General features: G+C 58.5%; 2 protein-coding genes across 6 annotated transcripts; one reads left to right on the top strand and one right to left on the bottom strand.

The window, feature by feature from the left end:
* Nucleotides 1–10,071: 10,071 nt before the first annotated feature.
* DNAJB2 (DnaJ heat shock protein family (Hsp40) member B2) lies at nt 10,072–15,533 on the top strand. 4 transcript variants are annotated; one of them, XM_063400724.1, is made up of 10 exons: nt 10,072–10,207; nt 11,060–11,148; nt 12,230–12,339; nt 12,767–12,820; nt 12,966–13,082; nt 13,243–13,332; nt 13,456–13,561; nt 13,696–13,766; nt 13,988–14,209; nt 15,138–15,533. In XM_063400724.1, exons 2-10 carry the CDS (start codon nt 11,084–11,086, stop codon nt 15,146–15,148), a joined length of 846 nt encoding a protein of 281 aa, XP_063256794.1. In that variant the 5' UTR covers nt 10,072–10,207; nt 11,060–11,083; the 3' UTR covers nt 15,149–15,533. The 4 variants fall into 4 exon arrangements, with proteins under 4 accessions (XP_063256794.1, XP_063256793.1, XP_063256791.1 ...); XM_063400723.1 differs by having other exon boundaries at nt 12,963–13,082; XM_063400721.1 differs by lacking the exon at nt 15,138–15,533 and having other exon boundaries at nt 12,963–13,082; nt 13,988–15,128.
* A 147-nt stretch (nt 15,534–15,680) lies between these two features.
* Nucleotides 15,681–27,380, bottom strand: PTPRN (protein tyrosine phosphatase receptor type N). 2 transcript variants are annotated; one of them, XM_063400719.1, is made up of 23 exons: nt 27,188–27,380; nt 25,489–25,539; nt 25,192–25,305; nt 24,847–24,952; nt 24,530–24,728; nt 24,047–24,371; nt 23,720–23,836; nt 23,512–23,591; nt 23,150–23,436; nt 22,597–22,683; nt 22,363–22,442; nt 22,066–22,130; nt 19,569–19,781; nt 19,232–19,441; nt 18,997–19,144; nt 18,759–18,832; nt 18,387–18,464; nt 18,134–18,253; nt 17,859–18,025; nt 16,744–16,797; nt 16,562–16,626; nt 16,400–16,473; nt 15,681–16,299 (listed from the first exon to the last, which is right to left on the bottom strand). In XM_063400719.1, exons 1-23 carry the CDS (start codon nt 27,288–27,290, stop codon nt 16,228–16,230), a joined length of 2,889 nt encoding a protein of 962 aa, XP_063256789.1. In that variant the 5' UTR covers nt 27,291–27,380; the 3' UTR covers nt 15,681–16,227. The 2 variants fall into 2 exon arrangements, with proteins under 2 accessions (XP_063256789.1, XP_063256790.1); XM_063400720.1 differs by having other exon boundaries at nt 23,557–23,591.
* Between the last annotated feature and the right edge of the window lie 43 nt (nt 27,381–27,423).

Below are 27,423 nucleotides of genomic sequence, written 5' to 3'. Positions count from 1 at the left end.
CCACCCAGGGCTTCCTAAAAACGACCTGGGAGACTTTCTGGAGGAAACACTGGCAGAGGAAACCCTTCAGAGATGAGCCCAAACTTTCCTAACTTCTTCGGCAATCACTGAAAAAACCCAGGAAAACTCAGTCCTGTCCTTTGTGCCAAACCCCTCGAGAACAGTTGTGCCCCAGGGCTGTGTTGAAAGCCCTGCCTGCCAAAGGACTCCTTCTCCATCCTGACTCTGCATTACCTTCACTGGTTTGATCTGATTTCACAAAGCTTTATGAAATGAACAGTGAGGGTGTAGGGAGAGCTCGGAGCACCTTGGAGGGGTTTTACTGGAGTCTACAGTGACTTCACTGATGTCTGGCCTTACTAAAATGAATAATGTGTCCTGCCCCCTCCAAAATACTCAAAGCATCTCTACTGTGGTGCAGAACCAGTCCTGCATCTGCCCAAACGCTCTGACTTAATGAGTTTTCACTGAAAAGTGCTGTCATCTCTCAGCTTGATCTGAAAGTTGAAAGCTGGACCTAAATTATCCACCCACAATAGCCTTTCTTTGTGCCTGAGTCACCTGGAAAGTGTCACCTTCAATGATGAGCATGTGTAAAGTGACTGAAAGCAAGAGTTCTGCTGCAAAGCCTGTGCTGGTGTCTAAGCAACACATTCTTGAGACCTGCAGAGAGGGCTGAGCCAGAGGATCAGAGTGGGTTTGATCAAGCTGATGGGAAGATATTGAGGTTTTTTTTTCCACAGAGATGCCTCAGTTGGTGCGTGCTGCTGAACCTGCACAGGATTCTGTAGTGACTGGATAACTCTGGAAATGCCTCCCTGTGGAATAAATGTCCTTTGAGTGACCTCAGAGATCACTAGATAACAGACCATGCTGATGCAGACAGTCCATGAGAGTGAGAGAGTAATTGGTAGCACTGAGGCATCAAAATTTGAGCACCAGAAGTTAATTGGAGTGAAAAGGAGTGATGGTATCATCTTCCCCGTGAAAATCTTCACCAAGGTGTTCATTATCATGCATAGTGGATGCCAGGGAGTCACTTCTCACTGGGTGTGTCCCAGAACCCTCCTTGATTCCGAGGTGCCAGTTAATTCCGGGGCATTGATAGCATGAATGCCTTGCAGTGTGGTCAGAAGCAGAGCTAGGCAGCAAGCAGCACTTCAGGCTGTACAGTTCACCCAAATCCTGAAGATTCACATAATAATCTGCTGGTGCCTATGGGTGCAAAATCATGTGATACTTCAAGAAACTCCTGTATCAGTTTATCTACCATGGTGGTGGAGAGTCGAGAGTGAAATGTCCCTGATTCATCATTGCTGTGTTCACAGTGAAAATGTGTGTTCACTGTGAAAATACCCACGCAGATGCTGTGTTGTTGGAAAATCAGAGTGGGAATGGCTGTCAAGAGAGCCATGAGTCATTTGGAGCTGTGCATCCCCATGTGCCTCTGATCTGAAATGCCCAAACAGATGTCTAAGCTTTTTTGAAATGCTTAAGAACATCTGGCTAAATCCAGGGAGCACCAATCGGCTGCGTCTTGTCAGTGCCTAACTGCTCAGCAGCCTGCCAGATGCTGGCAGCAGCAGCCTGAAAGCACGCAGCAGAGGTTGAGCTCACTCTGGCTGGATTTGTCCTGAGGCAACCCCTCTCTCACAGAGACGTTACCCACGCATCTAAGAAGACCCTGGAAATGTTTTCAGACAACATCAGAAATCACAAGATCACAAGAACCAGGGAACATTTTCATTGATGCTCAGAACATAGTCAGACCCTGCATCAGCAACCAGAGAGATGCAGATAGCAAGCAAGGAAAATCTAGGCTGTAGAGTCAGAATTCAGCCATCTCTGTATTGAAGGATGGGAAAAACGTTGAAGATACCTGAGGGGCAGAGCCCTGCCCACTGCAGGTGAAGCCCTTACTTGCTGCTGTCAGAAACCAGCCAGCTCTTGGCAGGTACCTGCTGGTACAGGAACACCTGTGAGAAAAGCTTGCAGTTACCCAAACAAAGCTTCTCACACAGCTGTCTTCCAGAAGTATGTCAAAGACTGCCACACCTAAAGCACCCAGGGATGAAACTGGGAAGGAGATGAGTTCAGAGCTCAGCCTGATACCTCCCATCCACACCCTAGTTCCCAGCTCTCTTTGCTGAGGAAATCCCAAACTATTGTTCCTAGTCTTCAGACCTCAGTTCCACCCCAGCTGTTCCAGGCAGAGCAAACTGTCACAGGGCAGTTTGGGGACATGGCCTTCTTGGGAAGGCAGAAGAGCACAGCTGTGCTGTGGGTTTGGCAAGGAAGCCCATTGTGCCCTCCACTTTCAAGCAAACACCAGATGGTGAGAGGAACAGGGCTCCTGTCTGTGTCTCTAACCTCAGCCAGGAGCTTCCCAAAGAGGTTGTATCTGTGCTTGCCCTGCTTACCCCTCACTCTGTCCTTGCTCTGCCCTTAATCCTCTTAGCAGTGTGGTCAGGTGGGGCGGTGGGGAAGCCAGGACTTACCTGCAGCCTGTGAGTGCCCTGTGCAGTTTGCTCTCTAGCAGGGGCTGGACAAGGCTGGCTGGTGAAAATAATAAGTCTGTTGAAAGCATGGGGCTTGATTGCACATTGCAGATATGAGTTCGAGCAAGGCCCCTGTGATGCTAACAGCTTCAGCAGTATCCCACTGACCCATTGTACAGGGTCCCTAAAGCAAAGCTGGCTCCTGGTGATGGGCCAGCATCATGTCTGAGTGCTGCTGTGGTTCTACTATGGCAGCATTTGGGACATACTTTGCCACCCTAACAAATTCTAGCACAGCATGGAGATGGGCAGAAAATGCTCCCTTTGTCATTCCTTAAGATATGCATGCCTTGTCTGAGTCAGAAAGGGCCTTCTGAGTACTTCTGCCTACTTCCTTCACCTGGAGTAGGTAGAGCTGATCCAGAGATGAGAAAGAAGGGTGACTGGAAGGCCAGATGCCACAGGCTGCAAGGAAAGAAGGGGGAGTACCAGAAGACCAAGCGGAGACTCAATAAATGCCTCACTGAACTTCTTCAGCAACCCATGTGTGGCATTTACTCCTAGAAACCTGCTGGGATGTAGGGCACAGTAGTGATCTGACGGAAGTTTTCTCTGCTGCAGCTGAGCAACAGCAGCATAATTGCTGGTTCAGATATAATGAAGTCAATTGTGCAACGCCTGCTGCATTGCCCAGAGCGTGTGCCTCAGTACAGAAACAATAAAGCTAATTCCAGATCTCACTACAGTCCTAAGCCCTGAATCACAGGGCAGTGGCAAGAGCAGGGAGGCACTCCCTGGGACACAGGCAGCCCCGCAAGCCAAGCCCCAACCTGCGAGGCTAAAAAGGGCTGTGGGACAAGTTGGAACGAGCTCTTTGTCAGGCACAGCAGGCCCTGGGTGAGCAGCCTTCCTGGCTCAGAGCCAGCTGCCCTGGCTGCCAGTGTCACCTGCCTTTCTTCATGTTCTGGGAAAGGCAGCTACACACCCACGGGAGCAAAATAAAGCCTCACCTGTCTAATTGCAGTGACTTCATGTCAGAGCTCTGAGCATGCCTGGTGTGAACAATCTGCCTCCAGGCGGGTGACAGAGGGACTGAGCCTGCAGAGGTGGCCCCATGTTCTCAGGGAATACTGCTGTGCAGTGCTGATGGGCTCCTGTGGAGGTGACAGTGATGCTTTTCCTCTTCTCCATCAGCTCTTAGAGCCAGTGATGGCACAAGCAGTGCAGGAATACCTGGAAATATAAGTGCAATGAATTCTGTAAGGTTGTGTGATGGTAGGAACTCTGGAGAGATATGGGTTACCCCATAAGGCTGAAGGGGTTCTCCATACACCAGACAGAAGTGTAGGCATGGTGATGTCTTCATACCCAGCCCTTTAGGCCTTCCTGTCTTACAAGTTCTCAGAATTGCAACAAAGCTGTGGCCAGCTCTGTCGCAATGCTAAAGACGTGCATTTGAGCTGGCAGTGATGGGGCAAGAAGCAGCCATCACTTCCCCTGCTTCCAGGAGCTCATGCCTTGCCTGTGGGACTGTAGCCAAGCCCCTGGGCAGCAGAGGGGACATGGCAGATTCACACGGGGCAGTGCTGCAGGTGCACCCCCTCCTCTGAGGTACATAAACCACCACCAGGTGGGCCAGTCCTGCACCCACTGGGAAAGGAAACACTTCTGTCACAGAAGCTTCTTGACGGCGGCAGTGCTGTGCCCTGGCCTTTGGAGAGCAGTTGAGCATCCTATGGCTGGAGAGATGTCTGCAAGGTGTTTTGTTTTACACATGGAAGTGAGTTGTACAATAATGCAAACAGCTTGTTTGCCCCAGGGCAAGCCAAGGGCAGAGCTGGGCCTGGAGAAACTAGCCTGGAGTCTTGGGGATTGCTGTAGAGTTGTTAAAAGTGAAAAGGAGGTGCTGGCAGCTGGCCAAGCACTGTTGGATGTCAGAGGGAAACAGTTAATATGATAAAAGACACATTTAATAACTCGGCTGGGTAATGGCTCCCAGGGTGCTCCTGCCCACAGCTGTTTGCCTGCAGAGAGTGTGATATTGTGAAATGTCTGTCCTCCCTGCCCCTCCCAGGGCCTGTGTGCTGGGAGCCAGTGGCCTCAAGTCACTGGGCTGAGGTGCAATGAACCTTGAGCTCAATGGGCATCTTGAGGGTGCCTGGCTCAAACACATACCTGAGAGCTTCCTAGCAGAGTTAAGCCAGATGATGAGATGCTGTGCATGTGAAGTAACAGCTATTTGGCAGAATTTCTCTGTTGCAAGGTCTCAGAGCCCCCATCTGCTGAATTTTCATGCTTAATGTGGCTCTCCTCATTAGGACAAGCCACCTCCAGGCACCCCGAGCACAATTAGGGCTTCTGTGCCCTTCCCTGTGATGGTGTGGCCTGGACAGTGTGACTCTCGTTCTGTCACTTAATAGCCTGGCCCTGTACACATTCTGGAGAAGTTTGCTGCCTCCCAGGCAGAAGGATGCAGAGTCTGGCAAGAGCTGGGCACCAAGCACTGCTGCATATGTTGGGGCACCCTCAGCATCCTTATTAGGTGCTGATAACATGGAAGACCTGCTTCTGAAACAATCCTGGTTTCAAGTATTGAGATGACAAGTCTGCTCAGGAAAAAAGGCAGGGATGCAACCGGCTTGCCCTGAGGAGGGTGTGGTGCCCCGAGGGGCAGCCCGGGAACCCAAGCTCTGGATGGCAACAGTGAATCACCAGCAGAGAACTGCTGGGCTTCTGCAGGGATTCCTGCCAGGCACCGCTGGCTGGCTTCGGTAGTTTGATCAATGGCCTTGAAATGAATCCCAGACTACAGCGGATAAAGTGTGAGGGTGGCAAGAGGACGTACAGACTGACAAGTGACGAGACTGCCCCTTCCTAAAATTCTCAAATTAATTACTTCAAGCAAATTTGCTGTAATGTGGCCGATTTATCAGACAATTCTTAACCATCTCTGAGATTTAGTTGTCATCTTCAACAGTTACTAGCCTTAGCATTATCGCAAATTTTTCTCAGTAAACATTTCTTATCATGGTGGGGCTTGCAATCAGCCTTGGGGATCCCCACTGCAAAGGCCTTCAGCAGTACAGTTCCTAGGGACAAGCACACCTTTGCTATTAGTGCCTCTGGTGGCAAAACAGGTTGGTTTGGCATGCCAAGATAAATGTTGAGGGGCAACAGTAGGTATACGAAAAGTAGACCTGGAAAGACCATCGGCAGCAGCTCTGAGCTTCCTTCATCTGTGGACACGGAAAATTGATTGTTCCACCCCTCTCTGCAGCAATGTCGTGATTTATGCAAATACTGTTATCATTATCTCCTGACAGCTTCCAAGTGAGGATGTCATACCAACGGTGTTGATCTGAATCAGCCAGACATGTAATCGTGCCGAAGGTGATGACAAGTTTGCAAAGCAATACCTTCCTTACTGAGACAAGGATATCAGTAGTAAATACATTTTTCAGTATTTAATTCTCTGCTGATAGAATCAAAATTAATTCTTCTGTTATTTCTTTCTGTTATTATCAGTAATCTAGAGTTTTCTGGGTCAACCGGTTTATTTTCTTAATGACTGGAGGGATTTCTGCTCTTCAGTCCTTTGGAATTACTCCAGTTTTCCCAGCTCTGTTAAAAATTGCCATCAGCAGCTCAGCCCTCAGCCCTCACTTGGGCCCACTAGTGCTCTCAATGTGGGCCTGATGAACTGCAAATGTCAATTTTGGCAGGCAATGCATTCTACGTGGGTTTGTTACAGATAGCATCCAAACTGCATCCACACACTGCATCTTCTCTTTGCATCCACAGCACTCACTCTCCAAGGTTACACTCTTGCACTGGTAGTTAGGCACTGAGGGCTATGGAAAATCACAGAATGCTTCTTTTTGGCATTCTTCTTTCCTTTTCCTTGTTTCCTTCTCATACAAATGCATTTGCTTCATCTCTTTTTTTATTTGTCCCTGCTTGGCTCATTGTTTGCCTTTGAGCCATGCCTAGGCAAAGACAATGGGCCAAGGCTGGACATGTAGCTGGAGGGCATGCTGAGGACCAGACAGCCTGTGATCCCGGTCCTACCAGGCACTGCAGAAAATCCTGGCCAAGCCAAATGAACACGAGGCTTGTGGAGCTTGGGAGAATGTTGGCATGGATGTGTTGGTGTGTATGAGCAAACTCAGGTTTTGCTCCACAAGAGAATCCCTTCCTGTCCAGTGTCAGCTGCAGCTTCTGCTCCCCTCTGCAGCTGGAGGGTTCCCTAACATATGGAGGGGGTGTGTGGTATCAATCTATTCCCTATCTTCCATCCCCCTTCCTTTGGGATCTGATCCAGGCCATGCAGTTCCCAGCTTCACACTGCATGAGTTTGGGGTGTTCTGCTCCTGTGTACCACAGGGTTATCCGGCCCAACCTGTCATCAACTACATGCCAGGGATGGGGCTAAGACCCTGCTGCCATGGGGCTCAGCTGCTCCCTGGGCCTGTGTGCCTGCTCATCATGGATAACTGATTTTGTCATGGGCTTCTGCCACCTCTGCCAGCCTCTGACTCTGTTGATTTAAAATCTGCAAGCACCTCACTTTTGCCTGAGTTTTGGCTGGGGCAGCAGGCCTATTATCAGCACATGCAAGCATCCCTGCAAGGCAGAGCCTGGGATGCAGAGCCTGAGTCTCTCACATTGCTCAATCTGGCTCAAAGTCACTGCCCTGCTTGAACGAAAGTCACCCTGACTTTGCTGTTTCTTACTTCTCTGTTCTGCTCTGCAAACTAAAAGTGGCTGCATGACTTTGCCTCCCTGGATTCTCCCCAGTCTCTACAAGGTATGATTGTAAAACAGCCAGCTGAGATGGGAACAGAGTGGACAAGAAGGAGATGGCAGGTGGCTGAGAGCCTGGCCACCAAGGCAAACATGTGGAGCATCAAAAACATGAAGGTGTGGAGAAATTCGCTGTGCAGGGAAGTTAGCGAGGGTGGACAGGGCTTTTTGGATGAGACAGCAGGACTGTAAGTAAAAGAATCAATGCAGATTTTAAAAATGGGGGTCCTGCTGAAGCAATGTCTTTACCAACTCCCTGTACTCAGGGATCCCCACCCTGATGCAGCCCTTTCAGGGGTGAGCAAGCCCTGGAGCTCCCACTGACCCCTTTTCTGTGGGCAGCACCAGCACTGTGGCCATGCCAAGAGATGGTCAGCATCACCATCTGTCCTAGAAGCAGGCAGGCAGAGGAAAGTGGCACAGAAATGGCACCCAGGAGCCTGTCTCACTCTGCTCAAACCCTCCCACTCCGTCCTAGTGGCTTTGGCTCCTGCTCCTTCCCTGCTGCAGCTCCACTGCAAGGAATGGGGACCTTCCCTTGGAGAGTGGGGAGGAGAGGAAGGGAGTCAGCTACATTTGAGGAGGGGAGCAGCAGGCACAAGACTTGCTGAGCACTTCATAGCTCAAAAATTGCCAAGAATACAATTTTTCAGTACATAACTGCCAGTTTTGTTGAGGTTGTGAAAAGGCTTCTGTTTTCCTGTGGAAATCAAAAGCTGAAATGTTGTGCTGTGCTGAAAAAATATATCTCTTAATTTGTGGTTTGCGTAATAATATAGCATGGGTTTATGATGCAATTCTGTTGGCTTTCTGAGAGATTGGGTAACCCAGATAAAAACATTTGGTCCATTGGGTCCTGCTTTGCTCACACAAAACCTCAAGAGGATTTTTTGAGACCCTGGAAAGCTGAAAACAAGCTTGCAACACAACGACCCCCAGAATTTGATAAGAAATAAGGGTCTTCTTGACACACACTCAAGATGCCATGCTTGATTCGAAGCTGATGCAAGCCAGGTTGGTGCATCAGGACTTCAGGCAGACCTAGGAGGAAAGTGCAGGTAAAGAGGGCAGAGTGCTGCAGCTGAAGGTGTGAGACACCAGTGGGTGATGGGCTGCTTTATTTGGCTGCTGCCACGTTTGAGTAGCAGAGTGACTGTGGCAGGTGAAGTTGATACTCATCTTTTCTACAACCAGTGCTGTGGTGGGCTACCGCCCAACTCTCCACAGCCTCGTCTAAGAATACTGGGGAGGTGTCAGTCTTCCTCACTCCATATTCTGGTCTCAAGGGTGAGGGAAACTTTGGTATGAAGGCATCAGCAATGTGCTCCCCCGGCTTCAGATTCACAGCCAGCATGTGGAGTTCTCTCCTGTCCCAGCACAGAGGCCCCCCACCGGTGTGCACAGAGTGAGCTGAGATCTGCCATCTCGGGGCCCTCCTTGTCCTTACATCAGCTGCAAAAGCCAGGGAAAGGAAAGCAAGGCACCAAGCTACGTCCTGGCGGCTCCTGCTCACCCTCCCAGCAGGAGGACGGGATCCCTGTGAAGCAGCCTGCGGCTCCATCTAGTGCCCAGGCTGGCTCTGCACCCATTGCTGGGCAGATGGGCCAAATCAGGGCCCCTGGCAGCCGGGAAGGGCGCCCTGGCTACAGGCAGCCCCCAGGGAGCCCCCCCTGCTCGGGTGAAAACAGGTACAGGAGGCAGTACCGCAATAGCACCCAGGAAAAAATCCCCAGTCGCAGGAAATACTCCAAGCTGCTGCTCAAGGAAATCATCAAGTCTGATATCTGTCTGATAGCAGGGGTTGCATCTCCCGTCCCTTGGCAAGAGAAATGCCTTTGGCACACGAGATGATGCCCTTGGCATTTTATCCACGCCAGGCACACAACTCATGTCTGGGGAAGGTTCTTATCGGGGATATATGTCCTGAAACTTGTCCCTGAGGAGTGCTGGGAATGGCCTCTATCAGACTCGGACCTCCTCATTCTGCCAGACTTCCCAGCTAGGAATTTATGGGAGGTGAGGAAGATTCCAGCTGTGGTGTAGATGTGGCACTGGATCCAAAAAGCTCCCTGAGACCAAGCTCCCTCCTTCTCCCATCCAGGCTGCAAGAGGGAATCATAGATCTCCGAGGCAAGGACATGCAGAGGTGCAGGTGAGCGAGAGTGCCCAGGACCCTGAGAATGGGCGAGCACAGCTCCTCTGCAGCAGCTGTCCAGGCAGGGGCCATGAAGGAGAAAAGTCGGCAGCTCCTAGTGCATGGTCCCGCTTCTCTGGGCACCCCGGTGCTCGGGGTGGCCTGCAGCTCCCGGCTGCCGGTGCTACAGCGGTGCCAGGCGGCCCGGGCTCCAGGCAGGACCTGTGCCCACTGGTCCGGCAAGCTGCGCCCCGTCACGCCCCCCGCCCCGACAAAGCGCTGAGTCACCTCAGCTGTCCCCGCGGCCGGCTCCTCCTTGCCGGCAGGACCGGCCGGGCAGCTGACTCGGCGGGAAGCCAGCGACACGCGGCGCCGGGGGCCGCCGCCGTGCCCCGGTGCGGTGCGCTGTCAGCACCGGCGGGACAGGCCGGTGCCACCGCACCCTGCTGCCGCTGTCCGGGGCCCACGCGCGGCCCCGGGAGCGGAGGGGCAGGCGCGGGGACGGAGACCGGGACGCGGACAGGACAGCGGCTGCGGCTGCGGCGGGGCCGAGCAGGGCCGGCCGGCGGAGCGGCGCTCCGGGTCCCAGCGCGCCTCCCATTGCGTCAGCGCGAACGGCGGGGCCGTGACGTCACGGGCCGCGGTTGGCCGCCGCCGCCGCCCGTCACGCAGCGGAGCCGCCTCCAGGCCCGCGGTGGCCCGGGCGCGGGGGACGCGCGACACCGGCCGCGGGCGGCCCGGGCGGGCGGGGAGGGCTCGGCGCGGCTCGCAGGTGGGCACCGGAGCGGGACGGGGGGAGCGGGGGCGCAAGGGGCCACCGGGGAGCGGCGGCCCGTGCTGCGCGGGGGGAGCGGGGTCAGCGCTGCCCCTCGCCGAGGTGCCACCGCCGCCCCTCCCGGTGCCCCAGATGCGCTGGCCGCGGCCCAGGGCCGCCCGCCGGTGGCGGCGGGGCGGGGTGCGGAAACTTCCAGCAGCAGCGGGTGGCCCCGGGAGCGCCGTGTTTACGGCCGGGCCGGGGGGCGGTCCCAGCGCCGCCGTACTGGTGCCGGTGCCAGCGCCAGCACCGCCCTCCCGTCAGCTGCGACTCACGGGCCGGGGGCGAGTACCGGGGCCGGGACGGTACCCCGGGGGGTCGCGGGGGGCTGCGGCGGCCGCATTCTGCTCCTGTCCCCCACCCGGAGCTGGTCGGCCGATGGAAGTGTCCCGGCGTGCCCGGGGACGGTCCCCTCTGAGCCCTTAATCCGCTCCAGCCGCTAAGCACCTTAGCGGGCTGCGTCCTCCCGCTGCCCCCCCGGCCCGCCACTGAGCCCCCGGGGGAGGCGGGCAGGGAGCGGCGCCGGCAGCGGGGATCCCTTCCCCTGCCTGGGCAAGTTGGGGTGCCGCCGGCGGGACGGCGGTGGGTCAGCAGCAAAGGGTGCCCCCGACTGGGGCTGTAGGTGCTCCCAGGTGGCCAAGGTGCGGGCAGGGTGCTGGGGAGCTGGGCACAGCGTGGCACTGAGTTGCTCTCGGGAGGCAGTGGGTGGCCGGGGCGCTGGAGAGGGTGAGCAGCCTGCCCTTGCTGTCCCACATCCAGCACTACCGGGCTGTGCCTCTGGACCCCTGACTTTGCCTTCTACCCCTGCAGTGACCGCGTGGGACAGCTCACGTCATGGTCGACTACTATGAAGCGCTGGGGGTGAGCCGCAACGCCACTGCTGAGGACATCAAGAAGGCGTAAGTGTATGGCAGCGTGCCTCTGCCTGCGGGGCAGAGTCCCCCAAGCCACCCCCACCTGGTGCCAGCGAGGCAGGGGCTCCCTTTTGGGGTGATGGAGACAGGGCCCAACTCCAGAGGTGACAATTCAGCCTTTGTTTCCTTTGGATGCCAGAGCAGAGTTGGGCTTTGCTGCCATACAAAGGCATCTTTTGGTGGGGTTTGGTCCATTTCTGCCTGCTGTCAGCCTGGGGCTGGAGGTGAGTCTCTGTGGTGTTTGGAGGTTCCCCTCTTTCTCTCTGCCAGAGGGTGCAGGGATGGCAGATGGTTGGGGCACAGGGACTCTGCTGGCATCAAAGTCAGGGGACTGGAGGTCGCAGGGTGAAGAGCAGCTGGTCCCCTTGTAGGGATGTGGGCCCTGTGGGCAGGTTGGTGCTGTGCCCCAGGTACCACTGGGGAGCTGACAGAGCCTCCTGCAAGTCCTGCCCGGTGCCCTGCCGAGGTGTGCTGCTCTCACTGGGGTGAGGCATCACCTGAGGGGAATGCCAGCATGCCAGCGGATTGCTGCCTTGCCAGGAGGTGGCAGAGGTCCCCGTGGGGGCTTCCCAAGAGTGAGTGGGAGAAACTGGGAAACATGGGTTAACCATATCTAGCTGCAGTAGGGAGAAGAGGGCCGCTGGTGCTCTCCTGGCCCCAGGGGGCCCCTAGCAACCTCTGGTCCATGCACACTCACAGTGGAGCCAATGAAGGCTCCAGAACAAGCCTCTGAGCATTGTCCAGAGCCATCGATGAGACCAGCTGAGGTGGGCACTGCTCTGGTCGTGCTGTAGTTCTGGGGTTATTTCTGTTTTGTTTGTTTAGTTTGTGTGTGTTGGTACATGTATGCATAAATATGTATATATATATATATATATTTATGTATGAAAACACATACTCTTCTCAGGAGGCACAACTAATCCAGAAAGCTCCTGTTCAGTGAGTCCTGAGACTGTAGGGTGAAGCAGGCTTGGGGTGCCCCTGCCCACAGGCTGGGAGGTGCATGCTCTGATGGGGTTTGCTGGCCCAAGGGCTGCTGTGTGCCCATCACTTCCCCTCTGTGCAGGTACAGGAAGGCTGCGCTGAAATGGCACCCGGATAAAAACCCAGACAACAAGGAGTATGCTGAGCAGAGGTTCAAGGAGATCGCCGAGGCGTACGAAGTGCTGTCGGACAGTAAGAGGCCACAGTGGTGTCTCGTGTGTGTGTGCCCACCCTTGGGACTGGTCACACTGGCATGTCCTGCTTCTGGACTCACACAGGTTGCAACCCTGGCTGTCCCCAGGAGGCAGTGGGTCCCTACAGCTTTACCACACAGCTTGTGGGGCTTGGTTACTTCCTCACACATCACCCAAAACAGCCCTTGGGAGAGATGCTGAGCTGTTGGTATCCACAGTGGGATCTCCCCACTGGGGCTGAAGCTTTTGCATTCTTGCCCAGTGGTCTTACTTGGGTTTGGGTGCAGTGCTGGGGTGGCAGGGGCTTGTGCCATCTGCCTCCTTTTGCTTCTTGCTGTTCTGCACCTCCCTTAGTTGGGAGAATTGTCAGTGCTCCTGTCCCTGCCTGGCAGTCAGCTTCCCTGCAGCCCCCTTTCTTCTTCCAGAGCAGAAGCGTGACATCTACGATCGCTATGGCAAGGATGGACTCATGGGAGCAGGTGAGTAGGGCCGTGGGGGTTCAGGCAGCTCTGGATACATTGCTGCTGAAGACCTGGTGTGGGTCAGTGCCACCAGGACTCCCCACCCTTCAGGTGAGATGTCACCCAGGGCTCTATTTAAAACTGAGTGTCTTCCCTCCAGCAGGAGCAGGGAGCTCCAGGGCCAGTGCTGGGGCCCCTGAATTCACCTTCACCTTCCGCAGTGCTCACGACGTCTTCCGGGAGTTCTTTGGTGGACGAGACCCCTTTGCTGAATTCTTTGGTGTGTGTGGGGCAGGGGAGGCTGGCTCTTGGGCATCTCTCTGTCTGTGGGGCAGCCGCTGAGCTTGGGGATAGAGCTCACGGCTGGCCCTGCCGAGGGTCCCCACATCAGTGCCCCGCTTCTGTTTCACCAAGCTGATGGGGGGGCCCCTGCCTTTCAGATGACATGTTGCCCTTCTCTGAGCTGCGAGGACCTGGCCCCCGGCACCATGGGGGAGGCCACTTCTTTTCCCCCTTCCCAGGATCCTCAGGTAGGAGACACTGCCATTCCTCCCACAGGGGAGTCCTCGAACACCATGTTCCCCTGTGCAGTCTGTCCCCTGCCCTCCTCTTGCCACCTACCCTGGCACAAACCTTACTGCTCCCTTCTCTAGATTTCTTCGCCTCATCCTTCAGCTCTGGTGCAGACGCAGGACTGGGCTTCCGCTCTGTTTCCACCTCCACCACTTTTGTTAATGGCAGGCGTATCACCACCAAGAGGTGAGGGCAGTGCTAGCCCACCTTGCTCCCACAGACTTCTCTCCATCAGCAGGCCTCCCACCCTGCAACTTCTTGCTGTGTTGTATTGGGTGCGTGGCCCTTGACCGTCCATCTGTTTGTCTGTCTGTCTGCAGGATTATTGAGAACGGGCGGGAACGGGTGGAAGTGGAGGAGGATGGGGAGCTGAAGTCCATCCACATTGATGGTGAGAAGTGGCACTGCAGACTGAGTTGCTGAGATCTGCACCCTTTCCCTTTGGGGTGTCTGGGAGGTGCTGTATCCAGGCTTTGTTTTGAACTGGGCCTCGGTTGGCCCTGCTTTGGAGAGCTGCTCTGAAGGATTGGTGGGGTGGTTTGGAGGTGCCAGGGCCTCACACCAGCTTTGGGGAACTGGAGTGGATGAGTCCCCCAACCCCTTTCCCCACAGGTGTTCCTGATGACATGGCGCTGGGGCTGGAGCTGAGCCGGCGTGAGCAGCAAGCCTTCCCCAGGCCACGGCCCCCCTCACCACCAGCACCGGCCGCACACCAGCCCTCGAGCTCCTCACCCGTCTGCCTCTACACGGATAGCGAGGACGAGGATGAGGACTTGCAGCTGGCCATGGCCTACAGCCTCTCTGAGATGGAAGCTGCGGGGCACCACCAAGCAGGTGGGCACAGCCCCGGCTCCCTGTCAGCACCAGGGGGCAGCCACAGCAGCCCGTCCTCCACCCACAGAGCCCGTGGTGCCCGGGGCAGGCTGGAGCAGGAGCCACTGGGGGCCAGCAGTTCTGCTGCAGTGGGGCACGAACCTGCCCCCAGAGTGAAGCTGTGGCACTGCCCTCTGCTCTGAGCGTGGGGCAGGGAGAGGAAAGCAGGGGTGGAGTCCCACTGCTTGGAACTCAGCTCCTGCCTCCCCTAGCAGGGGAGGGGGTCTCTTCTGCCCTGCCTCCTTGCTCAAGTGAGTGGATGGCTAGTGGCATCCCAGCGTTGGAGGCTCCTAGATTTGGAAGTAGTGGCTTGAAGAGGAGCCCCCTTGATGGGGTCCCAGGAAGAGGGGCATGTCCCTGCCCTGGCTCCTGGAAGCGTGGGCAGCCCATGGGCAGGCGTGCTCTGGCTGTGCCTACCCCTTTCTCCCTGTCAGCCCTGCAGGCAGGCAGGGTCTCCAGCAGGTGCCTCCCTGGCTGCAGCCTGTTCCTGCCCAGGCTGCAGGGAGTGCTGAGTTGAGCTCCCGTCCTTGCAAGGAGGGCTGTGCACATAGCCTCTGCTTGGTGCCTTGTGTTTTGTCTCTTCCCTCTGGATGCTGTTGCTCATGCCTGTACTCCCTCCTCCTCTGTCTCCTTGCAGACTCTGCCTGGTCGCTCCCTTCCATATGCCTTGTACACTTTCCAGGGCACTGTCCCTCCTTGCTTCCCACAGCAGCAGCCACCCTCTGTGATGTTCACAAGTGTTTCTACCCTCTCCTGCCTGTAGTTCTGCCTTGGCTGTCTTCCTCCTCCGCCTGGGACCTTCCTCCCTCCATCCCTGCCTCTCCCCAGCCCTTGGCCGAGGAGGATTTCACAGGTGCTGTTGTGTACCCCCCTCCGCTTGTCTCCCCAGGTGTGTTCTGAGGCTGCTGCGCCCGGGGACCGCGCACGCCCACTCGCCCACGGAGGCTCTCCCAGCCAGGACTCCGCTTTCTCCCTGCACGGCCACCCCCTGCCACCCCCTTCCCCCAGCACCCTCTGGCTCTGTGGGATGCGGTGAGGGGGGCATGGCAGGGCTCATGGCCGAGCAATACCTGGGGCTGGGGGGAGAGGCTTTGGGCACCACAGGGAGAGGGTGGTGTTGGGGGTTGCTGTAGATTAGGCTGCTGCTGGGGGTGCTGGCTGTACACAGCGAGGGGCAGCATGGCTGGGCTCAGCCAGCAGGGCTGGGCTCTGCCCCCCTCCTCGCTGTAGCCCCCCCTCTCTGACCCCCTTCTGCTAACAGCTGTCAATAAACCTGTTTGCAGTAGTTTCTGCCTGTGGGGTCTTTCTGGGCTGGGGATACAGAGTTCTCATCTTTGCCTGCGGGTGAGCTGTACTCCAGCAGCTGCAGAGTGCAGGGATAGAGATGGACAAATGTGAGATTTCCTCCCTGTGCCATCCCAATACACACAGTCAGAGGCCAGGCCTGGCTGCAGCTGCACGAACGTGACACAAGAACTTTATTCACATCAAGATACAAAATTATAGTTCTCTAGAAATTTTTCTTCTGCTCGAGTGACTAGGCAGGGAGCACACAAAGGGGGACCTGGAGTGGGGCTGGGCCAGGCCCCCCTGCACCCCATGCTCCCCCCAGCTGTGGAGGACCCCTGCCCCCACTTCTGCCCCCCACATGGGTACAGGAAGAGGGCTAACACAGAACTGACAGGTTAGGGAGTCCCCCTGCCAGCTCCCAGCAGCACCACCTGGTGTCCCCCTCCACAGGGCTTAGGGGCCACAAGCCCTGTCCCCTGTGAGGTGACAGTGGGTGTGATGGGGTTCCTGCACACAGAGGGCCTGAGGTTAGTGTCCTTGGACAGATGGGAAGGGGTGCCTGGGGGCAGGGGGAACAGAGCCAGAAGCACAGACATCGTTTTACAGGGAGAGCAGCCCCAGAGGCCGGTGAGGAGAGTGCGAAGCGCAGGGTGGGGGGCAGACAAGAGGGGAGGGAGGGCTCGTCGCCATCACTGCGGCAGTGCCTTCAGGATGGCATTCACTTCCTCAGCCACAGCTGTCAGTGCAAACTCAAACTGGTCCTGCAGGAGCACAGCAGGAGACATGAGGGTCCCTGCCAGCCCAGCCCCAGGGGCTATGCATGCTTATGTGGAGGGAGAGGATCCCCAGTTTGGGGCATACCTTGGTCTGCACCATACCGGGCCGCTGATCTCGGATGTGCTCCAGCGTAGCAGCTATGTCTATCTCCTTCACTCCTGGGGCAGAGGGAGAGAGGAGTGCTAGGAGGGGAGTTCACAGGCCAAACTCATGGACAGGGCAGAAATGGTGCTTCCCTGCACCTACCTTTGGCCATTCGGTTCAGGACCATGTCGACAAGGATGTACGTGCCAGTCCTGCCTGCACCGTCACTGCAAAACACAGATGCTTGGTCCAGGGGAGTTGGTTCCAGTGGGACTGGTCCTGGGCAGCAGGTCCCAGCCTTCAGTCACCCTCAAGCCCGAATGCCCCTCTGTCCCCTGCAGTACCTGCAGTGCACGATAATAGGGCAGGAGCGACCCCGGTAGCACTTGTTCACCTTCCTGCAAGGATAAGAGGAAACCCATCAGTGCCCTGCTGTGCCAGGGTCAAGGCTGTGCTAGGTGTCCCTTGCTGTGCTCAGTGGGGCAGGGCAGCAGCACACCATGATGTGGCCCTGGGGGTCCCGCTCATGGCTCCTCCTGCCTCCACAATGGTGCTGGACATGGGATGGGGACCACGAGTGGGAAGTGGCCGGGGCAGGGAGATGAGTTCAGTTCCTCAGCCCAGCCTGGGGAGGGGAGCAGTGGCAGGACCCCCAGGGAGCGGCTCTGGTCCGGTGGGGTGTGAAGCTGGGGCCAGGCGCCGGAGGGGCTCCTGGCATGCTCCATGCAGCAGGCACGGCTGCCAACGATCACTTTTGTGACTATGCAACTGGAGCCAGATTACTAGCTGCAAATCACAAAAATGACGCCGGCAGCTGCGAGAGAGAGACAGAGACAGACAGAGAGAGAGAGAGGGCGTGAGCAGGGCTAAGAGGAGGGCGACATGCTCAGAGACTCCCCCCTTGTCCTAGGCTGGGCCCCTTGCCCCACACAACCTAGGAACAGTGAGCAGCCCGTGCCTGGCAAGAGCCCACCACCACCCTGGGACCTAAAGACTTGGGCGGGCAAGTCTCCTGGGAGCAGTCCCAGTCCTGCAGCTCTTGCCCTGGGCTAGCTGGGGATTCACCACTGGCTGTGGGGCATTGGGAGTAATGGTCACAGCCAGTTTAAGGCTGGCTCTGGGGATTTCTTCTTACACCCATGGCTGGGGAAGGTGCCAGTCAATGCTGCCCTCTAGGGAAGAGCATTTTCCCACCCTCGCTGTGAAGGCTGGAGAGCCCCGGCAATCTCAGCCAGAGGTTTCTTGCTCACCAAACTCTGTTAAGCCTCATCCCAAGCTGGCGAAAACCTGCCTTTTCTGCTCCCTCCCTGCACCTGGTAGCTCCCAGTCCCCACACCTGGTCCATGCCATGGCCCTGACCCTCATCATCATGGCAGCGATGTCCTCACCCACCAGTGGCCTGCATTTGGGATCAGTGCTGGCTCCCCAAGGGCTGCCACAGCGCCAGGTGGGTGCTCACCTGCGGAAGTCAAGGAGGGGCCGGGTGGTGGTGGGGATGCCCTCGGCCGGCCAGCTGAGGAAGTGGAACTGCGTCAGGGTGCGGGTCTCCTGCGACTGCACATTTTTCAGGTAGAAGCTGCGCACCAGGAAATCCTCACACCAGATGTGCTCTGACACCAGGTTCACCTGCCCAAGTGAGGCAGACCGGGGCCATCAGTGCCAGACAAGGGGGCTGTGCTCAGGGAGACAGGGGCTGGAGGATGCTCCATGCCCCAGGCTACCGGCCACACTTGCCTCATAGATATGGTAAAGAGAGGAGCCTTCATCCGGCCAGTAGCGGTCACACTGCTTGACACTGTCCTCAGCCAGGGGGCTCAGCATGACAATGACAGTGCAGCCATGTTCCCACACCATCTGTGAGCAAGGCAAGGGGGGTTTCACTGCTGGGGGACAACCCAGGTGGGAGCGCAGTCAAGTCCCTGTGACCCATTTTATGGGCAGAACACAAAGGGACCGCAATGGGCTGGCACAGCTGCGTGACATTCACCTGCCAGAAGTCAGCAATAGTGTGAGACAGTGGCCCCTGCGTGGCAATGTATGCTGGCATCCGTGGGTCATGGTCAATCTGAAGCAGGAAAGGGGGTATCAGATTTCACACTGCCAGGGGTTGGTGACACATGAAGGAGTAGGAGGATACTCCAGGAGTGATAGGAAGGTTGGGAAGGGAGATTCAGGTGCCCCAGCCAGGAGGAAAATGGGATTTAACAATTGTTTGAGCAATGGGGGAGGCAAAAAGCTCACATCTGTAGCCCTCAGGGATGTAACTTCAGTCCATCCCTATCTCAGAGTGAAAACCTCACCTGGGCTGGACACATTAAGGAGCAGGGTGGCAGGGCAGGAGCCCCCAGCGATCACTCACGATTGGACTGGCATTGATGAAGTCACTGCGGGATGGGTTGCTCTCAGCTTTCAGCTTGATCCGCACGTGATCATCTGGGGGAACAGGCCAGGAGGCTTGGTGAGCGGCTAGAGGAGCTGCAGGCACACTAATGCTGCAGACAGCCATGGCCCTGAGCGTCCCCATGCCCCACAGCCTGCTCTAGCAGACAGCTGGTCCCTGGCACTGATCCCTGGGGCAGGGTGGCTGGGATGCTCACAGGGCACGTAGTCGGGGTTGCGGTTCTTCTTCAGGTTGGTTTCACTCTGGGCAATGGAGCAGACGCTGGGCTCAGCTTGGTAGGCACAGAGCGCCTGCCACTCCTTGGCCAGCCGGTCCTGGTTGCGGAGGTGGTCCTCCATATAGGCCTGGGGCAGAGGGGCGGGAGTCAGCCTAGCGGCAGAGGAGCAGATGCGGGGCCGGGGAGGGGGCTGGCACCCCTCCGGGCTGCTCACCAGGATCATGTGTCCGGTGGAGATGTCCATGTTGGACTGGACAGGCTCCTCGCACCAGGAGGGGGTGCTGCTGTGCGAGCTGGGGCTGGGCTGCGGGGCGTCGCTGAACTGGGACGAGACACTGCTGACCCTCGAAGTCTCCGCTGGTGCCGCTGGTGCCTCAGCGCGGCCAAAGAGAGACTTGGCAGCCATGTGCTGGCGGCACAGCTCCTGGGGAAGCCAGCCAGAGCCCTGTCCCTTGGCCACAGCGCTGCCATAGGGCAGCTCCGTGCACCCCAGCGATGCCGACACGGGCAGTGACACATCCTGCAGTGCCCCGCATCCCGCAGGGCCCTACCTGGTACTCGAAGGTGGTGTCGGCAGCACCCTCTGGCCCCAGGGCCGCCAGGCGCTCCTTCTCCCGCTGCTTGGCGTGGCGCCGGAGGCAGAAGGCCGCGGACACCGCGATGGCAATGACCGCCACGCAGGCCAGGGCGATGAAGGTCAGCAGCACCGAGTGGAAGCCGTCCCCGAAGCGGGATGGGTGCGAGTAGGCAGCAGCCTCATTTCTCTGGGGACCAAGCCAAGTGAGGGTTAGTTAGTATGGGGCTGGTGGGGGCAGACACCCGATTCTGCTGCACATTTGGGGTTGCTGGGGGTTAAAACAGAGCAAGGCCTCTTCCTTCCCCTTCCTGACGGTGCTGATTCTCCCAGCACCCTCAGCTGGAGCAGAGCTGGTGTCACTGGGGTGAGGCAGAGTGCACCCACCTACATGTCACATGAGGCACTGCTACAATAGTGTCCGTGGAGCTGGAGGAGCTTGGCCAAGCCCAGGTAGCAGTGACTTCCTGCTTCCCTGCTTCCAGCACTCAGGGCTGTCCCCCCAGCCTGGACTGCCCTTCTACGAGGCAGGGAGTAGCCCCTTAGAACTTTGGTTCCATGACCTCCTGCTCAGCTGGAGATCAACAAGGGCTGAATTCAGCCCTAGGACTTAATGGTGTAGGATAGGCAACTGCAGCACTAGGTGTGCTACTCCCAGGGGACCTTCCCAACTGAGGCTGGCTCTCCCCTGCAGCCCCTGCTCCACAGCAGAACACTGAGGGAGGCGGAGTGGGGAGTATGCCGGCACTGCCGTCACTGCTGGTACCATCCCAGCTGTAGCAGCAAGGGGACAAGTTGTCTCTGCTGCCCTCCTCAGTTAGGACACAGAGCAGCCCCTGCCACCTTGCCGGTAGTGTCCCTAGGGCTCCTTCTCTGTGACTGTGGGAGACACCCCAATCCATGCCAGTCCCCTGCTGGAACAGGATGTTGCTCAGACCTTGCTGGACAATCAATGCCACGACTGCCTAGGTCCAGCTAGGGCAGCACAGGGATGCCGGGGCATCACCAAATCAAACATCCTGTGCCCAATGAGCTGCCGAGCCCTGCATTACCTCATTGCCACAGCCTCCCATTGGCTGTGAGCCTGATAAAGTTACCGAGGGAACACTGCACCGTCATCAACTACATCATCATTGCCTGGGGATGTCCCCAGCCTAGGTGTCCCTGCTGCCATCTGCTGCCCCCCAGCACCCGACTGCCATCGGGGTCCAGCCAGTCCTGCACCCACCAGGCCCAGCACCTCCCAGCTCTCCGGGGCAACCAAGCATGAGCAGCCCTGCAGCCCCTGGAGGTGTCAGCAGAGCCAGGGGAAATAGAAGGGATTTCTCTCTCAAGGCCTGCCCAGGCCCTGCTGTCTCCCTGCCTCCCTACATCCCTCTTCCTCAAATCTTGCACCAGTCCCACCAAGTCCAGAGCCAGGAGGGAATGAAGGAAAAGCACACACTGATTAGAACTGGGAAGGTCAGTGCAGAAGGGGGTTTGCAAAGCTGCCTCAGCTTCCCCTGAGCCCCATCTCTCTCATCTCTGACATCTCTCTTGGTTCCTGCCACCTGCCTGATCAAAAGACATTGCATAGACACACTCTGTATATTGCTGATAGAGACAGGTTGTCTCAGTGGCCAGGCCATCTCTTCTTCATGGCCTCCTCCAAAGTTCCCCCTTCCTTCCTTCCTATCTTCCTTCCTTCCTTCCTTCTTTCCTTCCTGCTCACAACTACAGCCACATGACAAGAAGTGAGAAATGGGGACGCTGGGCTGGGGATGTGTTACACCATTTTTCCTCCTCAGGCTGCAAACACAGAAGCCAGGCTTGGTCCCTATCTCCAACCCCTGCTCCCTACCCCAGGAGACTGTTCCTGTGGCTCCCCAGAGGAGCACGGGGAGGGGTAACTCCTTTCCAAACAGATGGTTCCTGTTCCATCCCTGCCTCCAGCTGCTTTGCCATTCTCTGGGGACATGATGGCATTTTGCCTGCCTAGCTATGGTTTGTGGCATGCTCTGGGAACATCTCAGTGCTTGAGTGCCCAGGCCCCAGCTGAGATGGGCGTGCAGGCTGGAGGGAGGGGAGGGTGAGGATGAGCCTTGAGGGATACAGACTGCAGCCCCCCAGTCTTGGGGGGAAGAAAAGCCTCTGGGAGTCCCTCTCAAACCACCTTCAAACACTGCAGAGCTTTTGTTTTGAAAAGAGCCAAGAGCCCTGGGCAGGACTGTGCTGCCAGGCAGTGGAGGGGGATGATGGACAGACAAGACTGGAGCAGTCTCCAACAGGAATCCTCCAACACAGGACTGGAGTCTATCTCCAACACAGCATCCCAAACAGTGCCCAGTCTCCTCTACTCTGCAGGGACAGCTCACTCACAAAGACCCTTGTACCCCAGGGCTGAGGGCTCCTGGCTTGTACCCAGTGGCAGCATCCCCACTCCCTTATCCCTGGCCACCCCAGCCCCAAGGGATGGAATCCTTGCACACTCCTACCTCTCCCACTCCTGTTTGCACAATCTTCAGGCCCAGTTCATGCTCCAGCTCTCCCTTCACTTGCTCTGTGAACAGGGAGGAGATGGTCAGAGAGAGGCATGCTTCCTCTCCACACCAGAGACCCCTCAGAGACAGAGCCAAGGGATAGCTCTGACTGCTGCCCACTTCAGCTCCCCAGTTCAGCCAAAGGCGGAGGGATGTATGGTAGGAGCCCTCTCTCCCTGGCCCCTAGGAAGGGGCACCCCACACTGGGAGGGAAAGAGAGGAACAAGATCAGGGTAACACTGCCCAACTCACCAGTCTGGCTGGCCACATCTGCCAGTGAGAAGTTCTGGGGGTTCTGTCGGATGCGGAAGGTAAGTGCAGGACCCACAACGCTGGTGGGGAGACGGGGGACACAGTGTGAGACCTGGAAATGCAGACCCCCTACCCACCCTCACCACAGCCCAGTCCCTGCTGTCCCCCCACCTGGGAGTGCTGAGCACAGCCAGGGCTTAGGCAGCAGCACCCCACAGCCACCAGTCCCCTCACCTGATGTTGATGAAGCTGGCGGTAGAGAGGTGGAGGTGCTTGGCCAGGAGCTCCAGCAGCTGCACACCAGCAGCAAGCCCCAGGGGCCTGTGGGGACAGTGTCAGGGTGAGGAAGGGGTGGCAGGGGTGATGGGACAGCCCCGTGCTCCCCATAGTCAGGGAACAGGGACAGGCAGGCTCAGGGAGTCCCAAGCATACAGCAAAAACAGGTGTCAGGGTGGGCAGGAGTTAAAAATGTGGCATGTGTGGTGGTGGGGGTGAGCTGACACCCCCTTGCACTCGAGTGTGCACAGAGACAATTGTGTACACACACTCCCAGCCTTCCACCCCATGACAGTGAGCTTGGCTTCGGTGTGGGCTGGGAAAGGAAGGCTTTGGGGTGTAACAAGGGCTAAGAGTAGCGAATGGATCAGGGGGAGTTGACCCCATAGAAACCTGACCCTACCAAAGACCCAACAGGTTTGGTCAAGCATGTGAAGCTGTGACAGCTGTTGGTGGGGAGTCACAGACCCTTCACACACGCATACCCCCTTGCCTGACCCCCAGCTCTCACTTCTGGTCTGTGATGATGTAGCCATACTCGTCTAGTGGCCGCATGCCCTGCTGTGCCCCACTGCCCTTCATTTCTGTGTAGCTCTTCTTCTCCACCACAATGGGCTTTCTGGGGCTGAGTGCATCCCCACCGTGTCCTTGCTGTGGCTCAGCCGGGGGAGCTGGTGAAAATGCTGCCCTGTCCTTTGTTCCATCCCCTGGGGAGCTGCTGGCTGGGATTTTGGGGGGTGGCACTGTGGAGGATGGGGGCACTGGCTCCTCTCCATGCTGCATGTCCCCCTCCATCACCTGAAGAGAGGAAAAGGGAGAAGCTGGAATCTCTGAGGAGAGCCTTGGGGAGATATCTCCTCCCCCTCATCCCACCTGTGGCATGGCACCTCCTCCAGCATCACCCTGCTGCAAACCCACCCGTTTCGCTGTGGGCACTTCAGGGCCAGCAACACCTGGAAAGGAGAGAGACAGAGATCCTGCAGCACCCACCCCAAAGGGCAACACTCCCTACCCTGAAACAGGGCATACTAGCACCTGCTGCTGCCAGTCCCTGCCTGTCCCATCCCTGCACCCAGCTCACCAGAGCTCTGGAGCAGCTGGAGGAGGGCAGATAGGCTGCTTATCTGCTGGGGAGTCAGTTCTGGCAGCCCCAGGCCATAGCTGGCCAGGAGAGAAGCCAGTCTCTTCAGGGCAGCATCTGCAACAGGATGTAGCATCAGGCTGGATGCTCTGCATCCACATGGAGACCAGGGGCCAGGGATGAAGCAGATGGAGCAGGTGGGGTTGCGGGTATATTTTGCCCACGGGCATAAACCCAAAGAGGAGGGAAAGTGTGAGCCACAAGGAACTCGTGGCTGTGGGTACAGGATAGGGAAAAGGGTTGGTGCCTGGCTGGAGAACAAGGTACCCGTCTGTGCAGAGGGTGGCTGGGCAGCCAGGGGTGCTTGCTGCTCCCTCTCTTCCATGTTTCTGTAGTCACCGGGGAGCCGCAAGCTGTGCTGAAGCCTGGTGCTGGCAGGGTCCTGGTGGCCAGCTTTCTCTCTGGGCAGGGAAAGCATGCCCAAGTCCTGGAAAAGATGCCCCCCATCCACTCCTGGCTGCCCGCCATAGGAGGGCACAGGGCCAGCCCCAAAAAGGGTCTGGGCAGGGACCCGCCCCAGCAGCGAGGAGGTCTCAGAGCTCTGCCTGGCTGAGCTGCTGGGATGCTGGTGAGCACCATCCTGGTAGCCGAACTGCAACCAAAACACATGTCAAACCTCACAGGACCCCTGTCACCCCATGGTGGAGGCAGGGGGTACCCCAGCACCAGCAGAAAGGTTCTGGGAGCACAGCAGCTCCCTGTCAATCTCTACTTTCTTGCCCAGGAGAAGGCACTCACTCCCCAGCTTACCTTGTGGTAGGAGTAGGGATTGAGCAGAGCCTCCTCGTAGCCCAGCTGGGGTGGGGAGGGCAGCAGGACGTGCTCCAGGTACCGCTGCACCAGAGGGGAAAGCAGCAGTGGTGGGGGTGGCTCCAAATGCTGAGCTGCTGGCAGGCCAGGGTCTGGGGCTAGTGGGGCTCGCCGGGGCTCGCTGCGGAGAGGCAGGAACCTTGAAGGCAAACAGCGATGGGGTAACTCACCTGGCTAAAGGGGGAGGTCCCCCCCTAAACCCCATTTGGGGGACAAAGCCCTCGCTGCTCCACTGAGCTCTGCTGGCACTGTCCTACCTGTCCCTAGCCACCGGCTCCAGCGAGGGTGGCAGGCGGAGGCGGGGGATGCGCTCCATTTCCTGAGAGATCACATACTGGGTGATGCCATCATGCCACGAGAGCCCTGCCATGGAACGAGGCTGTGAGACATGGAGGCAGCCTGGGAACCATGGTGTGAGTGCATGGGATGCCATCCTGATATTCTGACCGTGTCGCATGGGCTGGGTTTGATCCCATTCCTCCTCAGCCTGCCCTAGCCCCTTGGCCAGCAGGACCACAGACAGTTCTAGAGCCACTAGGCAATTCTACCTGACACCCCTCCCTGCAGGGTCGCAGCGACTTCCCCCATGCTCCCCTGTTCACCTTGTGCCATGAGATGCCGTAAGACATCCTGCAGACGCTGCAGCACTGGAGATGTGACCTGGAAGTAGGGTCTGTCCTGCATGGAGCCCACCTGGCACTGCCCAAACAGCCCATCTGCAAGAGAAGGGAGACAGTGGGACCGGATGAACAAACACTCCAATGTGAGGATCTCCAGGCACAGCCCCACCTTTCTCCTGCCATGCTCCCCTGCACTGCACCCTATATTTCCCTGTAAGGCACCCCTGTACCCTTCACACACCCTTGGGAAGGGAGAGGGGATCCCTGCTAGCCACTTACCCTGCACACACACCTCCTGTGGGGAGCACAGCCTTCGGTCAAACAGGCAGCCTGGGACAGACAGACAGACAGGCCAGTCAGCACAGCAACTGAGGGGGACTCCTATGGAATTTGCTCATCACCAGCTGCTTGGGGGATCCCTACGCTCCAGAAAAGCAGCACAGGGAAGCAAGTGGTGATGGCGGGAGGGGACACAGCTTTGTAGCCCATGGCAGAGGCTCGGTGCCAGTCTTTTCTGCCCTCCGAGACAAGATGGGAGCTGTATAGAAAGTATGCCCTTGGGTCTGGAGAGCGGGGAAGGCCTGGAGTTTTTTGGGGTGCTGGCAGTTGGGAAGGTAAGACTGAGGCAGCAGACACCTGCAAAACCACATCTGCTGCCCTCCTACATGTGGTACTACGAGGAAGGGATGCAACCCAGTGACACCGGAATCCACTCTCCCTGCGAGGCGGACCCCAAAGCATGGATGTCGTGGTGTTGGGGGTGTGGGGTGTGTACCTCTCCAACCCCTTCGGCGGGCAGCACTTGGGCAGGGGGCGGCTTCCCCCTTCCTCTCCCCCCCCCGTTTCGGTCCAAGACCGTCAGCAGCGAGACGGCAGCAGGCGATGACTCAGCCCCGGATGGCAAGGAAGGAACGAGAAAACAACCGGGGGGAGGGGAGGGAGGGGCCCGTCAAGCCCGCCGCGGGGGAAGGGGGCTAGTGGAGATGAGGGTCCTCCAAACCCCGGCACCCACGGGCCAGCGTCCCCGGGGGCGGAGGCCACGCAGGTGGGGGCACAGGGCCCCACTGCCAGGGGAGACCCCAGAGACGGCGGCAGCGGGGCGGGGGGGGCCGGGCCGGGGCGGCAGGGCCGGCGCTGTCCGCGGTGCTGAAACGGCGCAGCGCTCTCCCGCCGAGGCTCCCCGCTCCGCCGGGAGGGGCGGCGGCCCCGGCTCACGGAGGCTCCCCCGGCCAGGATGGTGCTCGGCCGCAGCCGTCCCGGCACCACTCCTTGCTTGCTCCTTGTAGCGAGGCCCCCGGGGGGCAGCCGGATCCGTCCCGGCACTCCCGGGCCGCTGGAGAACGAGGGGCGCAGCAGCCTCTGGCGCCCGGTAGTGAGTCAGCGGAGCCGGGGCCGTGCCGTGCTGTGCCGGGGGGCTGCAGCCCTGCCATCGACAGCGACACGCGGGTCCCCGGCAGCCCCCTAGCACGGACCGACCTGGAGAAGAGCGGGAGCACCGGCCCGGGCGGGCCGCACTTAGAGGCGGAGGGCAGCTAAAGGGCGGCATGGTCCCGGAGGAAGCCACGCTTAGCGCCGCTGGGCCGGGCTCCCCATCCCTGCGGCAGCCTCAGGCACTGGCTTTGCCCCGGGCATGAGCAAGCACCGTTCTGCTCCCGTCCCGTAGCTGCTGGCTCTCGAGCCCGGCGGGGCGGCAACTCTACAGCCGGCGGGGTGCCCCGGGATTAGCACACCCACCGGCCCGGCAGCCCTGGCAGAGGGGCGTCCCCGGTGCCGATGGCGCACCCGCGGTGCGCTCCCGGGCCGCCCTGTCCCGCTATCCGCCAGGGGCAGGACTCGCCGCCGCACGCCGTGACAGCACCCTACAGCGGCGGAGACCGCACCGGCCGCGGAGTCCCGTGCCCCGCCATTCCCCGGGAATCTCCGTCCGGCCCTCGCGCAGCCCGGGGCAAAGCCGCCCTGCCCGGGGTCGCGGTCTCACCGTGTGCGGCGGTGGCGGCGGCGGCGCCGGCGCCGTCACGCAGCTGCCCGCGGCCGGCCAGGAGGAGGAGGCAGAGGAGCGCCCGGAGGAGCCGCCGCCCCATGCTCCGCTCACGGCCGCACCATGGCGCACCCGCCGGCCGCGCCCCCGCCGCCGCCGCCAACCCGCGCCCCGCCGCGCCGCGCGCCCCGCCCGCCGCCACCGCCCCGCCAATGGCGCGCTGCGCGCGGCCGCGG

Source organism: Prinia subflava, chromosome 6, assembly GCF_021018805.1.
Source record: "Prinia subflava isolate CZ2003 ecotype Zambia chromosome 6, Cam_Psub_1.2, whole genome shotgun sequence".
Classification (NCBI taxonomy): domain Eukaryota; kingdom Metazoa; phylum Chordata; class Aves; order Passeriformes; family Cisticolidae; genus Prinia; species Prinia subflava.
This window is presented reverse-complemented; position numbering and strand designations above follow the sequence as displayed.

What these genes read in the sequence shown, in the direction of transcription:
- DNAJB2 (XM_063400721.1), top strand. Translation starts at nt 11,084, where the DNA reads ATGGTCGACTACTATGAAGCGCTGGGGGTGAGCCGCAACGCCACTGCT. An exon ending in GCTGAGGACATCAAGAAGGC is followed by an intron (nt 11,149 to 12,229) that starts GTAAGTGTATGG and finishes CCCTCTGTGCAG; the next exon opens with GTACAGGAAGGCTGCGCTGA. An exon ending in CCCCTTCCCAGGATCCTCAG is followed by an intron (nt 13,333 to 13,455) that starts GTAGGAGACACT and finishes TCCCTTCTCTAG; the next exon opens with ATTTCTTCGCCTCATCCTTC.
- PTPRN (XM_063400719.1), bottom strand. Translation starts at nt 27,290, where the DNA reads ATGGGGCGGCGGCTCCTCCGGGCGCTCCTCTGCCTCCTCCTCCTGGCC. An exon ending in CCCCTCCTTGACTTCCGCAG is followed by an intron (nt 16,798 to 17,858) that starts GTGAGCACCCAC and finishes TTATCCTTGCAG; the next exon opens with GAAGGTGAACAAGTGCTACC. An exon ending in CCTGAACCGAATGGCCAAAG is followed by an intron (nt 16,474 to 16,561) that starts GTAGGTGCAGGG and finishes CCTCTGCCCCAG; the next exon opens with GAGTGAAGGAGATAGACATA.